The sequence below is a fragment of the Mastigoproctus giganteus genome, chromosome 4, assembly GCF_048544385.1.
Source record: "Mastigoproctus giganteus isolate SK-2022 chromosome 4, ASM4854438v1, whole genome shotgun sequence".
Lineage (NCBI taxonomy): Eukaryota > Metazoa > Arthropoda > Arachnida > Uropygi > Thelyphonidae > Mastigoproctus > Mastigoproctus giganteus.
Window position 1 is genome coordinate 77,094,960 of NC_143578.1, and position 24,005 is coordinate 77,118,964.

Sequence of the window (24,005 nt, forward strand, 5' to 3'; positions counted from 1 at the left end):
TTTTGAGGAATGTGTCAAGAGACACATTCCTCAAATATTGGGGAAGTGGCAATATCACCAATACAGGATCTCCCCAACTTACGTAATACTCAACTTACAGAAGTTTTAGCTGACCGGTGCAAACGTAAAGAAATCATGGAAACGTATTTTGCATCCTGTAGGCATAATTGGAGGTATCGTGAAAATATCGTAATGTGAACTCAATAATACATTTTTTTTTTTTTTTTTAATTTGTTCCAAGTCCTTGGAAGTTGAAATTTCGCTATATTACTAAGCTATATAGCGAATATTTAAAGAGAATTTATCTCTTTAAAAGTCATATTTATAATGGACATTGCACTACCCTTTCACTGTTATATGTTCTGTTATAAGAATCAATTTTGAAAGCCTTTGTGATATTTTTCTAAAGCATGTTTCTGGTGGTCACGACCATAAAACAATAAAAACAATTTGCACTTTCCAGTTTATTGGGCTTTTCTGTTAGTGCATCTAATTATAAACGGGTAGCAAACTCGATCTTATTGCATTTGCAATAATACCGATAACTGCAATTGCGTGGGTTTTTACTTTATTATGGTGAAATATGTTCCCCATTCACTGAAATCTTCAATCATATAAAAAAACAAATTTCGGAAACTTCTCTTCATTCCTATTTACGTATTACAATGATGAAGGGAAAGCAACCAACAGAAAGTGCAAGTGGTGGTAGGGCCAGGAAATGAAAAAATATTGATTTAGAAATGCAAGTGAAAATGATTAAGAAGTACGAAGCAGGTCAAAATTTGTCATCTAATGAAGGGAATTAGGTGTCGCTGTTTCAAAAGTGAATACTATTTTAAAGGGCAGTGCATGTATAAAAGAACATGTCAAAGGATCAACAAACTTAAGTTCAACAATGATCACAAAGCAGAATTCAGGTGCTATATCGAAGATGGAACAGTTGTTAATAATATGGACAAAAATCAGATTCAGAAGCGAGCGCCCCTGAGTCTAATGACCATTCAAGCAAAAACAACAAGTATTTATAAAGATATTAAGGATAAGTATGGCGAACCCCAACCCAAGTTCGTGGCAAGCAACGGGTGGTTTAATAGGTTCAAGCATCACACTGGTTTCCACAACGTTAAAGTATGGGGTGGCATTTCATGAAATTGCATCGGCAATGGTGAGGTTTGAGAAGATGGATCCTGACAGTGAACGATTCTTAAAAGTTAACTGAGGGGTGAATGATATGCTTGTTTGCTACAAAGAAATCTACGATGAAAAGAAAAAAAAAACAATGTCCAGCCATCCATTAATATGCTGTTTTGTAAGGTTGAGCAGCCAACCCCTTCTAAATCTCCACAGCCCTCAACCTCCACAGCGGCGTACTTATCAGCTGAAGATGTTGATTCTGGCAACAATGCTCGAAAGGTAAAACATACTGATGTTATGCCTGTCTCCCCTCTTTTTTGAAATTTTATAATTTTGAAATTTTTTTAAATTGCACGCTTTTGTAATTTTTCCTGCACACGAGAAAAAAAATTGAATCAATACAATAAATAATTCTATTTACATGTTCGTCGAAAATTTATATTTTGATCCAATCAATTTTGATCCAGTGAGCACAGTTGCAAGTGTTGCACAAGCATGGGGGAAATTCTGACGTACATAGCATTCTGCGGAATGCAACCCTATTTTGACAGTCCCTCATGAGCTGGATGCAGGAAATTGATTTCAACATTGTTTCAATGTTAGCAAAGCATTTCTCTTAGTCTCACATGGGAGACTACTGTATAAGCTGGAATGTATTGGGATCAAAAGGTGGCTGCAGGGCAGAAAGCAGGTTATGATTAATGGTTACTTTTCAGATTGGGCAAACACGAGAAGTGGGATCCTCCCTTCAAATCACTTTTAGTTAAGAAGCACATAAAACCTAAGGCACTGCATCCAGTTGACATAAATATAATGTTGAGTCAATTTGGTGTAACATAAGCACTAGGAAAGCAAAAATGAGAGTAGAAGTGTGTTTTAGGCTTGATGAGTACAGCGAACAGTATACGGAGAAATAGAGTGGACTAGTATTCTAGAAGGGCTGGAACTTGTGGGTTGGTCACTCACAGACTAGCAAGACTTCTGTGGATATATTGAATGATGTTTTCTACAGCAGCAGCATGTTTGAGAGGCAACGAGGAAGTAATACTCTTGATCTGATTATCAAAGTGATTATTCATGCATCAAGAAACTGCAGATATACAAACCACTAGGTGTCAGCAATCGCAGTGTGTTGATTTGAGATTAACTTAAAGATGTAACTACCATCAAGGGTAAAGGGAGGGGTTTTTGCTTCTGTAAAGGTGACTACAGTGGAACCAGCTGATGATGTTACCATAAGCAAATTTTAAATGCAAAGCATTCAAGGAATTAATCATAGAAGCTACTAGGCTTTTCATACCAACTAAGAAATGCTCTTCAAGGTATAGGCCTAAACAAATGTCAGATGAACTGATGAAACTCGTGGAAGAGTAGAAAAGTGCATGGAATGCATAAAAATTATCCAGCGAGACAGAAGCAACATAACAGATATAAACAAGTCTGTAATAAAGTCAGAAAGGAAGTTAGACAAGCGAAGAAGATTACAAAAAAATCTTTGGCAAAGGATGCAAAGAAAAGGAGCAAACACTATTTATGTAAATACTAGAAGGAAGGGGAAGAATCAAATTGGTCCACTCGATATCGATGGTTTCACTGTTGATGATCCTGCTCAGGTTGCTGAAAACTGAATGAGTATATTGCATCTACATTCACACACGAGGAATTCTTTATGGAAGGGGATGCCAGAAGTTTATCAAGCTCTAACAGGGATCTAAATGATTTTGTAATAACTGAGAGAAAAGTGGAAGAGAAATTGTTGAAGTTAAACAAAAGAAAGGCACCTGGTGTTGATGAGATCTCTCCAGTTATATTACCAGAGGCAGCAAAGGAAATAAGCAAATCCTTAGCCACAATAATCACAGTATCCTTGGATTCATGGGAGGTCCCCAAGGACTGGAGAGGTGTGAATGTATCCCCAGTTCACGAAGAGGGATCAAAGAGTGACATGAGTAATTACAGACCTGTTAGTTTAACTTCTGTTCCAGGCAAAATAATGCAGTTACTGGTAAAAGAAGTAATGCAAGATCATCTAGACAGGGCTGCAATTATACTTCAAACACAGCGTAGATTTGTTAAGAGGGAAATCGTCAAACAATTGAAACACCTCGATGCAAAACACTTAAACAATTCTGGGTATGTTTTGGAAACTCACTGTACCCATCTCCAGGTCTGTTTATGCAATCCTTGAGTGGAGTTTTCCGGGAAGCAGGGTACTTCCCAGAAAAGTCCCAAAAAACTTTGGCAGTTTTCTTCCCAGAAATAGGAATTAGCATTAGCATTAGTAGAGGCATATGATGCAAGAAAGCAAGCTTATGCAGCATCAGCAAAAAAAAAAACAAAAAAAAAAAAAAAACACTTCCATTTCACCCCTTCCATTCATTCGAAATACCTGTCCAGCCGAGCCTTAAATTTATTTAGGCTATCAAACTTTCACAACAAGGGATGGAAGTTTGTTCCACCAAACAGATACCCGTTGGTTAAAGGCAAATTTCCACACATCTATCCTACATCTGTCTTTCCTCAATCTTAATTTATGCCCTCTCAGGTGATTATTCTGAGCAAGAGGAAGAATCCCATCGGCATTGAGCATACTAAAACCAATGGTGAGTTCCCCTCACCAATCTTGTTGCCCTACTCTGTACATGCTCAAGCAACTCTACATCCTTCCTAAAATGAGGCCTCCAGACCTGTATGCAGTACTCAAGGCTTGGCCTGACCACTGCCTTATACAAAGGGATAATCACCTCCTTTTCTGTACTAGCAAAATTCCTGTATATCATTGACAATACTCCATGACTTGCTCTGGCAGCCTGTCTGCACTACTCAGAAAACTTCATATCTGACTGCACAATTACTCCCAGATATTTTTCATTTTCTACCACCCTAAGTGTAGTACCACACAGTTGGTATGTTTCTCTAGGGGTTACTTCAACCCATATGCCGTACTTTGCATTTGTCAATGTTAAACTTCAGTTGCCACTTCTCAGCCCACCTGCCAAATTTTTCTAGATCCTGTTGCAATAGGAACTATCGTATCGAAATAATTACTCAAACACCAGCCAAGCGGTTAAAATTTTACTATAAAATAAAATAAATATGATACAAATATCGGTTAAACTAGACTATTACAATAAATACAATAAAATAGGTTAAAACAATTAAAAACAATGCTAAAATCGTTAAAATATACTAAAATACCAAAGCTTTCGTAGCTTTGGTATTTTAGTATATTTTAAGTGGTCTCCGAAAGCTTTCGGAGACCACTGTCTCCTTCCTCAACAGCGTACTATTACTGGTACGACACATCCTTAAGTGTTTTAACCTATTTTATTGTATTTATTGTAATAGTCTAGTTTAATCGATATTTGTATCATATTTATTTTATTTTATAGTAAAATTTAACCGCTTGGCTGGTGTTTGAGTGTAATTATTTCAATATGGAAACTTCAACATTAAGCCTGATATACCTTCATCAATGTCACTGATAAATATACAAAACAACAGGGCCTAACACCGAATCCTGGTGGACTCCACAAAGAGCAGCTTCCACTGATTACTACTCTCTGTCTTCTCCCACTCAACCACCCTTTTATCCATTGTAGCAACTTAACACTTCATACCAAACTGCTCCAATTTGTATAGTAGTCTTCCATGCACAACAGTGTCAAAAGATTTCCTGAAATCCAAGTACAGTAGACTCTCGATTTTCTGGGATAGATGGTAAAAAAAATTTCCCGGTTAATCCAAAAATACAGTAAGTCCCCGACATATGTAAGAGATACATTACAGGACTTCTTACGTAAGTCGAGTTTTATGAACTCGGGAATGAATAATATACTATTGCTACTATATCCCTGATATGCCAAAATTACAAAAACCACATAATATATTCAGAAGTATGAAGAAAAATAGTTATATATTTTTAATTAGTTCAATTAAAAACTTTATCTGGGGACAACAGTGAAGTAGCTGGAGTGGCACATAAAAAAAGAAAACATAAAAAGGAAGAAAAAAATGCATGTTATTGTACTATAGAAACTGATATGTATTTCGTAGCTTTGGTTATTATAATTGACTTCACTGGTGCCGATCCCTTCACCGCATCTCGTATTCTGTTTAAAGTAACGTAAGTCCGAAGCTATGTAAGTCTTCGACTTACTGTACTGAAAAATGTTCAGCAACCTACACAAAAAGAATAGCGATAGATAAAAAACAAAAAAACTTACCACACACTACTCGTGTGTCCAATATGAAGCTTTCCTTTATTTTTTAGTGTCACGTATGGTTTGGTCACGAACATTATAATGGTTCATTTGAGATTTAATGGATGCACCGTTTTCAAATTTTTGAATAATTTTAAGTTTTTGTTTTATTGAAAGCACAACTCTTGTGTTTGCCCATCATTTTCGCGATTTCTAAACAAAAAAAATAATAATAAAATAAAGAAAAGAAAAAACCGACATCCCTGACATAAATAACGAAACAAAAATTTGTCCTTTTGTAGTGCGACGAAACACAACAATCGACGCGACTTACTAAAACAAACTAAACATTTGCATTACGATGCAACTTACTAAACAAACTAAACTAAAGATAATAGGCACACTAATCTCCCAATGACAACTTGCAAAACATCTGTTTATACCTATTCTAGTTATTACTTGAATTTTGTGATTTATGGTTGATTTTTTTTTTTTTTTTTTTAAATTTGGAGTCTTGAAGTGTCCCAGTTAATACAATCCCGGTAAATCAGAGTCTGCTGTATATGATATCAAAATTATTTTTTGCATCTAGTATGCAAAAAACCACATCATAGTATCCAATCATATTTGTCAGACAAGACTTTCCCTTAAAAAAACCCCATGCTGTGTCTGAATTATTATTGCAGTCTTGTCTAGATGATCCTGCAATGCATCTTTTACAAGTGACTCCATTATTTTCCCCAGAACAGAAGTTAAACAAATTGGGGATACATTTCCACATCTCCAGTCGGTGGGGACCTCCCCCGAGTCCAAGGATACGCTCATAATTATGGCTAAGGGTTTGCTTACTTCCTTTGCCACCTCCTTTAATATAACTGAATAGATCCTATCCACCCCAGGTGCCTTTCTTATGTTTAGCTTCAACAATTTTTCCTCCACTTTGCTCTTGGTTATTAAAAATCATTAAGCTCCCTGTTAAAGTTTAATAAGCTTTTGTCCTTTGCTACAGAATTCCTCATGTGTGAATGCAGATGCAAAATACTCATTCAGTTTCTCAGCTACCTGAGCAGGATCATCAACAGTAGAACCATCAATATCAAGTGGACCAATCTGATTCATCCCCTTCCTTCTACAGTTTATATAAGTAAAGAAGTCCTTGCTGTTTTTCTTAGCATTCTTTGCCAGAGATTTCTCATAATCTGCTTTCGCTTGCCTAACCTTCTTTGTGACTTTATTACAGACTAGGTTATATCTACCACAGGATTTTGTGTGGCCTGATAATTTATATGCATTCCATGAATTTTTCTTCTCTGCCACGAGTCTCATTAGTTCATCTGACATCCATTTAGGCCTAAATCTTGAACAATATTTCAGTATGATGACTACCGGATTAAACTATTTACTAATATATATATAGGAAAATCCTTGAAATTGTAACAATCTTTTTCTCAAATAAGAAAACTTCTACATAGCTCTTGCTGAGTTCACTCAGTTGTATTCCAGAGAAGGCATTCTACACACCTAAGGCACACATTACCAATTCCAGGACAGTCCAACTGATGACACTAACTAATATATTAGAGGTTTCTGACGCCATAAGGTTTCTTGTGGCCCGGACTAGAGTATTTATTGATTACTCTGGGCTCGCACAGAGTACAGAACCTCCTAAATCTGACTCAATGCTATAGACGTATGCCATATGTCCATATGGCCAGACTATGTCAAGCAGATGTGTTCTGTGGCCATTCTTTTAAAGAATGTACTAAGCTAGAGATCAGTCTTCTAAGTGTGTCAACTGTTGGCAGAGGAAAAGTCCCTCAGTGCACACAGTAGTGGACAAGATATGTCCCGAATATGCAAAATCTAAAGGTATTCTCAAAAGAAGAATTCCAACTATAGTAAATAGTCTTAGATATCTTGCTGAGTTGTGTGATGATGCCGCCAGTTCTTCAGTTGGCAGGATGATTCAGATAAGATCTTGAATTTGGAAGTACGTTGGATACGTCCATGATTGGCCATGGAGCTACTGTTTTGATATGTTCAGAAATTGTAAGAGTCCTGTGTTCTTGTCCAGTGCAGACTTTCCTCCCCTTTTCTATTACAAAGTGTGTTGAGAGGGTAATAGTGTGAGCAGTTAAGGAATTGTATTACATGGATTTTTAGTTGACCAGAGATGTTTCCCCTGGTCCGAGAAATGTTAAGGTAATATGATTTCAGATGGCAATTATCACCCTGATTACATTAAGGGAGCAAGTCTCCCTTTCTCTGCCATGCCTGAGATGGGCCCTTGAGCATGATAGAGCAATGGATCCTAGCTCCAAATAAAATGAATAAGGTTAATGAATCTTATTGTTGATTAATTTGTCCGATTGGATGGATGTTCCTAGATAGGGCAACCTACCTCCTCATGATTGGGGTGGAGATGCTGTCCCTGCTGCGAGGCTAAAGGTCGTTCCTTCTAATTTTGTTTTATTATTAGTCAAAGTTGACTGCTGTCGAACTGTTGATAAATTACTAACCATGTAAGGCTACTGAGGCAACTGCAGCAAAGAATCAGGTGCATATAGGTGAAACCCAGGTGGCAACTTGGTTAGAGGTCTTGACAAATAACAATACTAACTCTTTGCACCCGAATACCTTTGGGTTACTGCTGACATCTCCTTGCCACTTGTGGTATGCCAACATGGCACTCATTTTTGTAGACCTCCCTTGCTCTGGAACTGTCTTCCTTTCCCTGGCAATGGGTGGGCTTCCAATGCCAGGGGTGATTCCCACTTATTCCCTCCCACCTCTTTGCTCTGCCAGAGGATGCCTTCTTTACTCATCCTCCTCCTTTTCCTATGTTCACACTTTGATTTCACTCCTAGTACTATCTTCACCATCCATTAATTCTTTCATTCATGCTCTCCCCCCCTTTTTTTGGTTTCCATCAGGAAGCTTAGGCTACCCTTGACAGAGAGCAGCCAGAGTGCTATGGACAGCCTAGCTCATCACCCAGTGGTGGTGGCAGGCAATGTGGAGTCCCACTAGGGACCCTGCGGCCAAGCAGCCAGAACATAAAAACAGAATCCAACACAACACTTTTCACATACAACACACTACACTTTTCCTGACTTTCACAAAGGTTCTGTATACATCACAAAAGGTCTATGTTACAGATGTGGGACACCACCAATGGCACCTTAACCAAACACTATATCCACTATGTACACTAATAAGCTGATATATCATTTTATAGGCAGCAATAACTCATAGGCTGAAATCAACCTAAATAATGTACATGCATAAATGGTTTTTAAATATTATTTTTTTCCCTACTTGATAGCATAACATTAGAGTAGGATTACTGTCAAAAATAAAATCAAAATTTCAAAAAATTTTATCACTTTTTCTTTTCAGTGCAGTAATATTTTCTAAAATTTATTGACCTTTATTAAACTTTCATTAAATTTTGATTCCAAATTAAAAGAATTTCTTAAATTCTGACTTGCTCATATTATCTCAAATCTTGCACCTCCTATGCAGATTTTTTTAAACTTTCAGAATTATAAAAATAATTACTATTACTTGTTGACATAAAGTGCCATACTCATTCCTTGATAACAGAAAAAGTTCAAAATGTCCCCTTCCCTTCATACAAAAAATAAAATTGTTGGAATAAAGATATATTAACATGGCATTTATCATGCATAAATTTATTGTATAAGAATTTAAAAAATGCATAAGTAGTAACTGGTTTCATAACAAATTTTTTTTTTAAGAAAATTCTAAATTTTAAGTTCTCATTATGATAGTCTCGAAACAGCCATGAATCCCCATATTTTGCAGGGTCAAACCATGGGAAACCTACTGAAGAAATTGTTTTTGTCATCAACGAACTGCAAATTGAACTGAAAATCAAATTATTATTGGGGATTATTGTCTGTGACTATTGTCAGGGAGACGGGAAATTTATTGTGTCAAAAGGATAAGTGGAATAGGACTAGAATATGTCTGCCAGGGGAAAAGGTTGATAACATTGTAGGGCAGATATCTTTTAAGGACATAAAAGGTGATATTATTGAACATGATGGCACTAATAACATTAAGAGTAGATGTGCAGATTTACTTAACAAGCACAGGGCAATGTTTAAAAAAAGTTGCGAGATAGGGTTAAATTAATTCTGCCCAGACTTGATAAGAGGGAGAATATGATGAGAGCATTGTCGATAAATTCGGCCCTGGAGAGATTGTGCAAGGCTCATGGGGTAGAATTTTTCTCAGCACGGTCTGTGTTTGTTAACAGGAGAAACTGCTTATACAGGGATGGGATACGCTTAAATAGAAAGGTTGCAAGAATATTTGCTGATGCTATCAAGACAGTATTAGGTGGGTCGGGAAACTGCTAGCTTTGGGGAGGATTCAGAGACTAAAAGATTAACAGTAGCTGCAGGCAGAGGTGAAAGTGATTCTTGCACTGCTTCTATTAAAATGGACAGCAGCCTGTAAAGCAAGATGTTGGGGATTTAAAGGACTGCTGGGAGTCACCACGAAACAAGTATATACATGGGCTCTGTTAGGAGTAACTAAGAATAAGAACAGGTGCATGTATACTTGCATCTACAACAATACTAGGAGTATAGCAAATAAATTTGATGAATTTGAAGTGTTGGTCAAGACATCAAAGGTGGATATTGTTGGGATATCAGAGATGTGGTTTCACACAGATATAAGCAGTGCAGAATTGGAATTTGGGAAGTACAGTGTGTACAGAAAGGATAGACAGGATATGAAGCGTTATGCTGTTGCAATCAGTTGACATGGGTGGACAGTTCAATGTTGAATCAGTTTGGTGTGATATGAGCACTGGGAAATCAAAAATGAGGTTAGGAGTGTGTTATAGGCCTAATAACTCTGATGAGTACAATGAACAATTGTACAGAGAAACAGAGGGGCCAGTAAATCAGAATGTCTTATAATTGGGACATTTTAACTCTCCAAATATTGATTGGAACTTGTGGGTTGGTCACACTAGCAAGACTTTTGTGGATTTGTTGGATGATTGTTTTCAACAACAGCTTATTTCAGAGGCAACCAGAGGGAGTAATACCCTTGATCTGATTATCAGCAGTGATTATTCATGCATTACGAATCTGCAGATAAATGAACCACTAGGTGGCAGTGATCACAGTGTACTAATGTGGGATTTACTCAAAGATCTAATTACCATCGGGGGTAAAGAGCAGGGTTTTTGTTTCCATAAAGGTGACTACAGTGGTCTCAGACAGTTTCTAAATTCTCTATAGTGGAACCAACTGAAGATGTTACCAAAAGCAAACTCTAAATGGGAAGCATTCAAGGAATTAATCTTAGAAGCTACTAGACATTTCATACCAACTAAGAAATACTGTTCAGAGTTTAGGCCTAAATGGATCTCAGATGAACTGAGACTTGTACAAAGAAGAAAAATTGCATGGGATGCATATAAATTATCAGGAGACACAGATGCCTATGGTAGATATAAGATAGTCTGTAATCAAGTCACAAAGAAGGTTGGGCAAGCAAAGGTAGATTATGAGAAATCTTTGGCAAAGGATGCAAAGAAAAACAGTAATGACTTCTTTACTTGTGTAAATTCTAGAAGGAACAGAATGAATCTGATTGGTCCACTTGATATCAATGGTTCGACTGTTGATGATCCTGCTCAGATAGCTGACAAACTGAACGAGTATTTTGCATCTACATCAGACATGAGGAATTCTGTAGGGAAGTGGAGGACAGAAGCTTATTAAACTAACAGGAGCTAAATGACCTTGTAAAAACTGAGAGCAAAGTGGAGGAGAAATTGTTGAAGTTAAACATAAGAAAGGCACTTGGGTTGAATGGGATCTATCCAGTTATATTAAAGGAGGCCACAAAGGAAGTAAGCAAAGTCTTAGCCATAATTATAAAAGCATCTTGGACTCGAGTGGTCCCCATGGAATGGAAAATAATGGGACATCACTGGTTAAAGAAGCATTTCAGGATAATCTATATAAGACTGCAGCAATAATTCAAGCACAGCATGGGTTTTCAAAGGAGAAGTCTTGTCTGGCCAATTTGACTGAATACTATGAAATGTATCCAATCAAATTAGTATATATTGGTACAAATTGGAGCACTATGGCACTATGGCATTAAGGGCAAATTGCTAAAATCGAAAAAAGAATGGTTGCATGGGAGAAGACAGAGTGTATTAATCAATGGACACTGCTCTTCGTGGACTAATGTTATTAGTGGACACCCCCCCAGGGTTCGGTGTTGGGCCCATTGTTGTTTTGTTGTTTGTTGGTGGGGGTTTCATGGTGCATAGGTGAATTTGGATATAATGCGCCTTTGTTGTTTTATATATTTATCAATGATACTGATGAAAGTATATCAGACCTAATGTCCGAGTCTGCAGATGATACAAAGGTTGGCAGGGTTGTTAATCACAGTAACGGTAGTGTACTACTGCAACAGAATCTAGAAAAGTTGGGCAGGTGTGTGAGAAGTGGCAAATGAAGTGTAAAATTGAGAAATGCAAAATACTGCATATGGGTAGCAGTAACCACAGAGAAATTTACCAACTGTGTGGTACTACACTCAGGGTAGTGGAGAATGAAAAAGACCTGGGGGCAATTGCGTAGTCAGATATGAAGTTTGCTGACCTGTCTGCACTGCTCAGGGGTCTCATCAATGATATAGATTAATTTTGCTAGCAGGGATAATGGAAAGAATAAAAGTGCTGCTGTAGAGACAACCACTTCAGAAGATATTTGTAAGATAACTTTGTTAATTTTGCTGACTGATATGGGTATTAAGATGGATCCCCCTAAAATTCTATAACCAACTATTTTAATTTATGACAGACAGAAATTCTTCCAAGGAAGAAATACAGTGGATTCCTGTTATTTGGGCCACCGGTTAATCGGGGAAAATCTTAAAAAACAGAAACCAATTGAGAAAATAGCCAGGGTTTACTCCATTTAATTGAGACAGCATGCCGTTTAATCAGGGCAGGAGACCGCAACACTGGAGATTACTCTACAATTGTCTCCGATGGTACCACGTGGTTTGGTCGAAATTCTGGAGGTCACAACCATAAAACAATAAAAACAATTAGCAGTCACCTGTTTATTGGGCTTTTCTGTTAGTGAAATCTATCATAAACGGACAGTAAACTCGATCTTACTGAATTTGCGATAATACGGACAGCTGGAATTCTGTGGGTTATTATGGTGAAATGTGTTTACACTTCCATGAAATCTTCAATCATATAAAAAATTAATTTTCAGATCTTCTCTTCATTCGTATTTTTAAAGCTTTGTAACTCGTTACTCGGTTTTCACTTGCGCATATTGTGTTACTCACAAATGAACACGGCACACACCACGTGGTGTGTGCCGTGTTCTTTGTTATTGATTGCTTATCTTTTTACTGTTTTAAATTTTAACTCCCACCCACAAATGTCAGTGAACAGAAATGTCAACTAGTTCGTATGTACATATTAATTATTCCGATTATCACGTATATTCTTCCGATTTTCACGTATTTTTTGAAAGGTAAATTTCTGCTTAATATATCTTTGCTTTTATAGCCTGTGGATAATATTTCTCCTATTTCTGCTAATTAGAATCACTGTTTAATAGAATTAAAATTCAATTCACAAACGTGATCACAATGACCGCCGCTTACTGCACATCATATAAGTGAATGGTATTTTACTATGTTGAGTTCATCGCAACGTGATTTCATTGTACAGTTAACCAATTGTAAAAAAAAAGGGGGGGGGGAGGAGAGGTACATTGTATTTTTAACTATTTATGTTAAACTTTGGGTAATTGGGGCAGCCGCTTAATCGGGCCAAAATGCACTAGTCCCGATGTGTCCCAAATAACCGGAATGGACTGTACTTGAGGACCTTTTTTATAAAACTTTAGCGAACAAGGTTTTTCTTTTTATGACTTCACTAAAGAAGTTACCTTTTGTTTTAGTACTTCCTCGAAATCTAAACAAACTGCGAATTGGATTCTAGCCTTTTCTTGAAGAATATATAAACTTGCTATCTTCTTAGTACGCTTATATATTGGTTGGTCTTCTCACAGATGTAGGCCTTTCACAGTGGTTACCAGGTGTTGTTTGTGTATTGGTTACGGACACACTGCTGCCTCCTGTTCTCAGAATATTCCATCTTGCGGTCCCTGTGCCCATAATGGACACATCTCTGAGGATTGTCCCAATAAAGATCAGCCACCTTGTTGCTGCAACTGTATGCATAAAAAGAAGTATCATAAACATTCAGTCCAAGATGTTACCTATAGTGAATATATACGAGCTTTGGTGAATGTAAGGAATCATACTCAATATGAATAATATATTCCTAAATTCAAATCCTAATCATAGTTTTAACACACAATTTTTCTAATAAAATCCTTCAGCTTAATGGTCAAAAATCAAAAACTGTTCTAGATGAACTTCGGCAAGACTCTTTAGAGAAATCTATTCATATTTTGTTAATTCAGGACCCCTATTATTTGCATGGAATGATTATTAGTCTTCCTACAACCAAAAGAGCAAAGTGGGTGTCAAATTGGCTGTCTAAGTTCGCAATTTGTAACTTGAGCATATATTTTTAGTCCCTTTGGAAGTATCTATTTCTTTTCAGTTTATTGCCCCCCTCAAGATGAATTGGATGGCATTTTCTTTTCTGAACCATGCTTTCAGAATCTTGTGCCCTGAAAATTTTATTGCCAAGTCCATGACTTGGTTTTCTTCTTTTTCCAATCCACCTGGTTGTATTCTTGAAGACTTTATCATGCAGCACTGACTTAATATTCTCAACAAACCTGATCTTCCTTATACTTTTTCTTCTTCTGTTGGTCAGTCCAATATTGATTTAATGCTCTGCTGCTCTTCCTCTATTTTAAACAAAATCTGTTCTTGGGCAGTTTGTGTTGATTCGACTTCCTCTGATCATCACGCAATTTTCTTTCAGATTCAACCTGTTCCTTCCATTTCTTCCGCCTCCTCTTGTTTTTCCTTGCGAAATACTAATTGGGAAAAATTCTCTAATATTTTGATTTTTGAATTTTCTTGTTTTTCTGAAATTTCTGAAAATATGCCTTCAGCTGACTGTGCTATTCTTGTTTACAATACTCTCCTCAAAGCTACTACTCACTCTACTAAAAGGAAATCTAAAAAACTTGTTACCACTACTTGGTGGAACAGAGAATTGACAACCTTGCATCATGAAGTTATCCGTGCCCGAAAAAATTATCAACAGCATAGGCATTCTTAGCCTGCTGATGTCAACCAACTCTATGCAATCAATCTTAAGAAAAAACACCAATATGTTTATCAATTTATCAATATAAAACATCAATTTAGTTCTATTTTTTATCTAGAGGCATATTATCTATCACCACAGTGAAACACAGCAGAGTTTAATTTATGTTCCAGGTGTTGCCATTCATCAGACACATACTTTATCCTTTATAGCAGGGAGAAGGGGTGATTATCCTCTTGTATAAGGGGATAATCACCCCTTATCCCTGCTATATAGAAAATGAGCATAGAAGGATAATGAGATTGGTGAATGGAATAAATGGGTGCTCTAACCAAGAAAGGTTTAAGTTCTGCAAATTGCTCATTTGGAGATCAATCAGAGGCACATGTGAGGCGATCTGATTGAGCTGTATAAGGCTTTGAATGGTTTGAGCAGGCTCACTGCTGATGGGATTCTTCCTCTTGCTCAGATTACGTACCTGAGAAGGTATAAATTAAAATTGAGGAAAGATAGTTGTAGAATAGATGTGCAGAAATTTAACTTTATCAGCAGGTAGTTGACTGCTGGAACAAACTTCCATCTGTCGTTGTGGAAGTTGATAGCTTAAATAAATTCAAGGAAGAACTGGACAAACTTTTGGAGTGAATGGATGGGAAGGCTTTTTTTTTTTTTTTTTTTGGCTGATGCTGTATAAGCTTGCTCTCTTTCATCATATACCTCTACCTACTAATTCTAACACTAAATTCATTTGAAAAAATCCTCAATTCACATTCACTTAATGAAATTGGTATCACACTTTGAAGTGTTCTTCAAATGCTTATATTCTTCTAGAACCATCTTTTTATATCGATCATTTCAACATTCTGTAGAAAAGTTCGCCATCGACTGGAGAATGCCCTAAGTCTATAGAAACCTGTAATCACTGTATCACCAACGGTTAGTTCTAATCTGTGATTAGCACTGTTACATACAATTAAAGGAGGAAATTTTTCCTTCATTAGTTTGGTAACCCCACTTTTACTACCCATCATAAAATCTGCACCATCCCATGCAACATAAACTGAGATTTTAAATTGTTTTCCCAATATTCCCTATGACTGAAGATAATCAAGCAAAGAATCCTTGGATACATTTGAATGTATCCAATTAGATTTCTTTTCACTCAGCATGGTCAGCTCATAGCTTACCCAAGAAATTTTACCACTCACCATAATGATTTCTTAAGCAAATTTTTTCTCATTTCATTACTATGACTTAAGATCAGTTCATTAATGAAAACAACAATACTTACTCTGAATTGATTCCAAGTTTACTCAAAGTTTGCCAGAGATTAGCTAAAAAAGAAATTAAAACAGGTTTCAAAAGAAACACAAATACTCAATAATACATTAAGAAAGAAAATATGAAAATAATAACAATAATAAATTAGCTTTACTAAATAAAACTGGCACACTGTAAACATGCTCTATCACACAGACAATACAAAAATACAATACCCTCCTAAAAGTATCTGGACAACCTGTTTTCATAGCCCATTGACCTTCCCAGATTAGCAAAGTGCCAATCTGGGAAGTGACTCAAATAAGTGACACTATATAAGGATGGTGTATGAGCATGTCTCATAGTGGCACATTCATGTGCAGGATTTCAAAAGGAGTGTTATTGTTGGATGTCACATTGCTGTTCTGTCAATTTGTACAACTGCTTGCAGCCTACACCACCTACAGTTGACTGTAGATGATGTTAGCATGAAATGGAAGCAGGACTAGCATCACAAACCAGCAATGCATGGGAAGCCCCAGAAGCTCGCCCCATGGAATCAGAGTACTAAGAAGGATAGTATGACAATCTTATTGGATATCCCTGCAAAACATCAGCCATAAAGCAACAGTAGTTGAGATCTGTATAAACAAAATGCATAAAAAGCTTCACAGCCTTGGTTTTTGTGGAAGAGTGGCAGCATGCAAGACAAACAGTACCAACAGCAACCAGCAGCTTTACCTTGTGGTGCAAAGAATGCCATAATTGGTCCATACAGCAGGTTTAATGGAGTGACAAATCTTGCTGCACCCTATCCTAATCAGATGACCAATGTGAATGTGAAGGATCCCTAGAGAACATCTATCAGAATGAATTATGTACTAACAAAGAAGTTCAGAGGAAATATAGTTATGGTGCAGCTCAAAGTATGGCCAAAGACCATTGGTGAGTTGTGTGGGAAACTATATATCCAATAGTTACTTTAACATTCTGGACAATCTCATATTCCCTATGATTTGCTAATTCTTTGGTACAGACTCATGTCTGTTTCAACATATAATGCCCTAAGTCATACTGTTGGTGATGTTTAAGAATGGTTCATGGCCATGAATGTGCAAATGTTAAAATGGCCAGCACACAGCACTGATTTTAATCCTATGGACCAAATATATAAAATGAAAGGGAATGGAATGTAGGATGATGGCCAGACCAACATATCCAACATCATAACAGAAGAGACTTTGGGCATCAGGTATACTCATATTGATAAAAATATTGCAACCACTGACTTGAACATTAAATAATTTAATTTAAAAATACACAGGCATTAAAATAAAAGAAACAATACTATTATGAATATAAACGATATTAAAAGTGAATAAATAAAATCAAACAAAAAATAAAATAAAATAAAATATGCGGTACAGCAAATAGAATAAAAGCAATAAAATAAATGACATACAAGGACTTTCAAAGCATCATCATCATCAGCCATTTTCAATCCACTGCAGGATGAAGGCCTCTCCAGCAACTTTCCAGTTCCTTCTGAGTTCCTTCTGAGTTTCCAGTTCCTTCAGAGCACTGGCCATCCATTTACTACCCAAAAACTCATGAATTTCATCTATCCATCTCCGCCTTTGTCTTCCAGATTTTCTTCTAGCTCCTCTTGGGTACCATTCTGTTATTTTCTTAGTCCATCTGTCATCATGTCTTTGAGCTATGTGTCCTGCCCAAGACCATTTTAGTTCTTTAGTTTTGATAAGAATGTCCTTTACTTGAGTTTGCTGCCTAATCCATGTGTTTCTCTTCTTATCTAACAGTCTGATTCCCAATATAATTTGTTCCATTCTTCGCTGTGTAGTTCTCAGCTTCTCTTCCATTCTTTTGGTGAGTGCCCAAGTTTCACTTCCATAAGTCATGGTGGGGAGTATACATTGGTTCATTATTTTACGTTTAAGTTTAGTTTAGTTTAGGATAAGGTTTGATTTGTTTGTGTTTATTGTTGTTTTGTTGGGCAGTATGTGAAACGACGATTTAAGCATGGAAAGGATACATGCTGTATGTTTATGTTCTCTTTTAGGTGTGTGTTGGTTAACCTACTTGATAGAGTTAATGAAAGTGTATCCTCTAAAATGGATGGAGTTTACATGCTAAAGCTGATTTCATCATTATTGCTTTGTTGTAGAATGTTAGTTTCTTTACTGTCTTATTATGAGTGTTCTGATTTCTTTGCATAAGCGAAGGAGTGAAAGTACCCTTCCTACAAGGGTTAAATTAAATTAATCTCCAAAAATGATTGTAGTTTTGATAACCAAATTTGGTATTTATTTATTGGTGTAAATAGTGATTTGTCTATTCTTCTCTAGTTGAGAATAATGTTAAATTGTTGGCTTTGTAAATAATGTGTATATTAGTTTTACTTTTATTTAGCTGTGTGGCCTTAGCGAACTCTGTAAGCTTTGTCCACTAGTATCTTTTAATCTTTAATCTCTTGCTGACTTCCTTTTCTGGGGATGCCTATTTCTTTCATCCCCTTGCTTTCCTTTTCTTTCCCATCCATACCATTACCCCTACTTCTCGAGCTATGTTCCTTCCTTTTCATTTATTATTGGGATAACAAGTTTTCTTGTTATCCCACTAAGAATCTTTACCTGTTTGTGGTCCCTGGCATGCCTCCAGGTGGCATGGCATGGGAGTCAGGAGGCAGTGGACCAGGTATTCACTACCCTCTGGCTGAAAAGTTGCCAGGTGCCAGCATTCAACATAACACACACATAAACTTTGCACACCAACACTTATTTGCACTTGCCGGCTTTGGCAAATTTGCTTTTCAGACGCTACTGCAGTACATAGGGAAAACCCTGGAGACCCTGGGGTCAGCAACAACTACACTTAAATATTAATTAACTGTCCTCTTTTTTGGTCTAGATGGTGGGAAACTCATGGTGATGGCCATTCCAGTCTTAATTAAAAAAACAGGGCCAGGTAATTGGCTGACTAAATCATCACGATCAGTGAGAGTACAATCAAGATTGGGTGAGAGGTAGAAATAAACTATTGCTATAACTAATACAAGTTGATCTCTCACTCCTCCACTGGTAGGTAGCACCACTGCCATCTGTCAACTCCTGCCCCCGGAGCAGGATGGGTGTCCTGACCTGGGGGATCCTCTTCTTCTCTCTTCACTCAGGTGGGCACCTTAAACTACTGCCCTCCCTCTATACTTCTACCACTTCCCCCTCCCACTTCTTGTCATCCCACTACTATCTTCCACTTTCACTTTTTTTCATTATTATTATTATTGGGTTCTCCCTGTCTGTAGCTTTGGCTACCACAGGGTTTGCCCCACTAGTGCTTTAATACTCACTACTGCCCAGCTTGCCTCCTCGTGGCGCTGGATAGTAAACTACAGGTTTTTGTGTGAAAACACAGGCCTTTAGGCTAAGAGGGCAGACGAACAACACAACCCCAGACTAACACTACAAGAACGTTCACTAGCCTACATAAATCTGGCCTTTACAGAGTTTTGTATTCATCACACTACCTGACATGGAATTGGGGGGAACCCCTGGAGCTGCATTACAGTTGCCACCCATGTGACTCTAGTACACTAATACCAGAGTCACATGGGTGGCAACTGCCTCCCAAAGATGTTAGTAATGAGACAAGTCTAGAAGGTGCTGCAGAATTCACTAGCAATGGTACTTCTCTGTGTGCTAATCTAGGGGAGTTTCTATTTTTCTGTACATGTAGTATTTAACTACCAAAATTACTGGATCAACCAGATTTGTTTTTTTCACCATTCAGATTAGCTCAGAGTCCACAACAATTTCAATGAATTAGTGTGTGTGTGTGTGTGTGTGTGTGTGTGTGTGTGTGTGTGTGTGTGTGTGTGTGTGTGTGTGCGCGTGCGCACATGCATTGTTTTGGCTTACCTGGTGTATGCTTGCAAGAGGAGCTTTGCTTGTGCCTGTCAACTATTGTTCCCCCCCCCCTTTTTTTTGGGACTAATGGCCTACCTGTACCCAAGGAGGAAACCCCTGGTGCCGTCAGACAACTAACACACTATCCATCTTAACCTCGGGATGAATTTCAAGAATTACATCATCTTGATATGAATTTTCATCAGTATCCATGACATCAAGCACTAAAATATGTGCTTTTCACCTGCTTCAGAATTTGTGGTTCATTCTGGTGGTTGTAGAGTACGATTTTTATCTGGAAGTATTCTAGTGGCATGTTCATAGCATGTATGACACATTTCTAAGAGTTTTGTTCTTTTGGTGAGGAGAGTAGCAATCATGAACAGAGATTGAGGTATTAGGAGGCATCGAGTGGTCAGTCTGTATTGACATAGAATAGAGAGTAGATTTTGAACTACTGATGCACGTGTCACAATTTATAAGGTAGTGAGAAATGATTGTTTGCCTCTTGGTAGAAGACTTTGCTCAGTCTTATATTTTTGAATTTTTCTTTCTCATTTCCAGCCAGTGGGTGCAGTCCTTTGAAAAGGCTATATATTTATTTTAGCAGTTTGAACTACTTTGAATTTGAGAAGTAAAACTTTCATGGGTATGTTCTTTAGATCCACAAGAAACAGGTCGCTACACACCTCTGCAGGCTAATTATGAGTGGCCAAATTATTGGCACTTAAATCATTGGACCAGGTTCGGAATATACTGTCTCACTTGGCATCTCATGTACCAGACTTTTACAGTTGTCGGTGGATTTGGTGTTTTGAATGCGAGGGTGACTGTGAGAGTAGGAATGTGCTGTTTTTTTTTTTTTTTCCTTCTTTTTACTATTAATCTTTTAGTGATCACCATGTTTTTATCTTTTCATTCTTGTACAATTTCTTCCTCTTATACATCAAGCAGATCCCATTCTGATATAACCCCTTTAAAAGAGTTTTAGATGGCATGAGGAGTAATCATTGAGTAAGAGAGTGATGATCAGAGCTAAAGACTAATTGAGGTTTAATGAGTTGAATTTGTGCAAGGTTATGAAAAATAAGCTGGTGGTCAATTCTTGTTGGGAATGTGGGGAAAGGAAGAACCCCGGCTGCTTGTTAGCAATGTGGGAAGAGGAAAAATACCAAACTAGCAACACAGTTTGAAAAAGGTTCTTGTGTCAGTATGCCAATGCAGCAGCACATGAAAATCTGCCTCCAGTGAAGGGAATGGGTACATTCACTTGCATATTTGTAATGATCTGGACACTTAATTGTTGTGTCTACTACAGCATTAGTAGTGGCAAATGATACAAGAAAACAAGCTAATACAGCATCAGCCAAAAAAAAAAAAAAAAAAAAAAACACCACTTCTCATTTCATTTGTCCATCCCTTCTAACAGTTTGTCTAGTTCTTCCTTGAATTTATTCTAACTACCCACTTCTGAGTTTGTTCCAAACAGCACCTGCCGGCAGAAGGAAAATATTCACAGATATACCATGCAACCATCCTTCCTCAATTTAAATTTATGCCACCTCGTGTGTAGTTTGAACAAGAGGAAGGATTCCATCAGCATTTAGCCTTACTTAATCCATTCAAAGCCTTAAATACCAGATATGCTCATAAGTTCCTAATCTCTAGGTGCTGCAGTTACCTAAGAGTACCGTTTTATTCCTCTCATTAATTTAATTGCCCTTTTTTGCAACCATTTCCAATAGATCCACTTCTTTCTTAAAACAAATCCTCCTGACCTGTAACAATACTCAAGATATGGCTTCCTCACTACTGCCTTACAAAATGGGATAATCACCTTCTTATCCTTGCATATCATTGACAAAACCCAATGGGCTATCCTAGCAGCCTGTTGCACTGTTCAGAGAACTTGACTGCACAATTAACCCCCACATCTTTTCACTTTCCACTACACAGAGTGTGGTGCCACACATTTGGTATGTTAATCTGGGATTACTGCTCCCCATACGAAGTACCTTGCATTTGTTAATATTAACTTCAATAATTTCAACTGCCACTTTTCAGCCCATCTGGCTAAATTATCCAGATCTTGTTGCAAAAGCATACCATGATTACTGTGATTAACCACCAACCTGCCAACCTTTATATCATCTACAAACTCAGATATTAAGCCTGATATGCCTTCATCAATATCATTAATAAATGTAGAAAAACAAACAATGGGCAAACCATTGACCGCTGGGGGGATAGGAATCTGTTAATAACATTAGTCCAAGAAAACAGTGCCCATTATATCCTTAATGGGCACTGCTCCAATATCCTTAATGTCACACTCTCCAATCTGTGTAGCAGTCTTTTACAGTGGAACTCAAAAATTTGCATCACTTACAAAATTCACCAAATTTCTGTGAAATCTGGCAATATATCATATGTTTTATAATAGCATTATCCTATTGCATCATCCACCTCTAGTAAGCTCTTAGATGATGTCATGTGCCATACATGACTGATTGCATCACGCCAGTATTCTGTGCTATTGCAATGACTAAGTTTTCACAATTAACACCACGTAGGAAAAATGTTGCTGCTGAGTTGTATGCAGAGGGAGATTCTATGCATGAAAGAGCTAAAAGGATTCGCTTTAATTTGAAATAGTATTCCACACTATTTCAAACTATGGAAGTCAAACGTTTGTATCCTGGAAATGTTGTTATTCTGTAAGGATTTTAATACTGGTAGGTTGTTGCCTATAATTCTGCTATTTGGTATGATGTTCAAGAGTTTTTCCCAGTTTGTGTGCATAACTATTCTTGCATGAGGTTATAAATCTGAAATCTATGGTTGTTTTATGGAATTTTGGAATGAAATATAGGGTTGTTAAAAAGTATCCCTATGTAGAGGTCTCTGGAGCAAGTTCTAAGGCTCGTACTGAAGAGAAATTTGGATAACAGGTACAATATTCTGTATGTAGCGACCTGGAGCGTGGGGTGTTGGGGGTTTCAGGGACGGATGGCAGTCATCCTGAAATAGGTGGGTATATGGGATGTGTTAGGGTAACTAAGAATAGGAGTAGGAGCATGTATGCTTGCATGTATACCAATGCTAGAAGTATAGTAAATAAATATGATGAATTTGAAGTGTTGGTCAAGACATCAAAGGCAGATATTGTTGGGATAGCAGACGTGGTGTCACACAGATATAAGGAATGCTGAACTGGAATTTGGGGAGTACAATGTGTACAGAAAGGATAGACAGGATAGAAAGGGAGGTGGTGTTATGCTGTTAATTAAGAAAAACATAAAATCAAAAGAAGTGCATCCAGTTGATATAGATGATCAGTGCAATGTTGAGTCAGTTTAGTGTGACATAAGCAGACGGAAAGCAAAAATGAGAGTAGGAGTGTGTTATAGGCCTAATGACTCTGATGGGTAAACAAACAACTGTACAGAGAAATAGAGTGGGCTAGTAAATCGGAATGTCTTATAATGGGGGATTTTAACTTCCCAGATATTAACTGGAACTTGTGGTTTGGTCACTCACACACTAGTCAGACTTTTGGGGATTTATTGGATGATTGTTTTCTGCAGCAGCATGTTCGAGAGGCAACCAGAGAAAGTAATACTCTTGATCTGGTTATCAGCAGTGATCATTCGTGTATTAAGAATTTGCAGATAAAGGAACCACTAAGTGGCAGTGATCACAGTGTACTGATGTGGGATTTACTTAAAGATTTAATTACCATCAGGGGTAAAGGAAAGGGTTTTTGCTTCCGTAAAGGTGAGTAGTGCTCTCAGACAGTTTTTAAATTCTGTACAGTGGGATCAATTGATGATGTTACCAACAGTAAATTCTAAGTGGGAAGCGTTCAAGGAATTAATCGTGGAAGCTACTAAAAGTTTCATACCTATTAAGAAATACTGTTCAAGGTTTAGGCCTAAATGGTTATCTAATGAACTAATGAGACTCGTAATGGAGAAGAAAAATGCATGGGATGCATATAAATTATCAGGTGACACAGAAGTGTATGTCAGATATAAGCTATAAGCTAGTCTATAATCAAGTACAAAGGATTTAGGCAAGTAAAGGCAGAATATGAGAAATCTTTGGCAAAGGATGCAAAGAAAAACAGCAAGGACTTCTTTACTTTTATAAACTCTAAAAGGAAGGGGATGAATCTGATTGGTCCACTTGACATCGATG

The 24,005-nt window shown here is 37.3% G+C and overlaps 1 protein-coding gene across 3 annotated transcripts in view; it reads right to left on the reverse strand.

Annotated features, from left to right (window-relative positions):
- The window catches only part of MAGE (necdin, MAGE family member), a 224,698-nt gene that overhangs the window by 35,332 nt on the left and 165,361 nt on the right, over nt 1-24,005 (reverse strand). For all 3 annotated transcript variants that reach the window (XM_090371627.1, XM_090371626.1, XM_090371628.1), the window contains exon 8: nt 15,914-15,956. In XM_090371627.1, the coding sequence (XP_090227753.1) occupies nt 15,914-15,956 (43 nt within the window). The remainder of the gene's footprint in view (nt 1-15,913; nt 15,957-24,005) is intronic.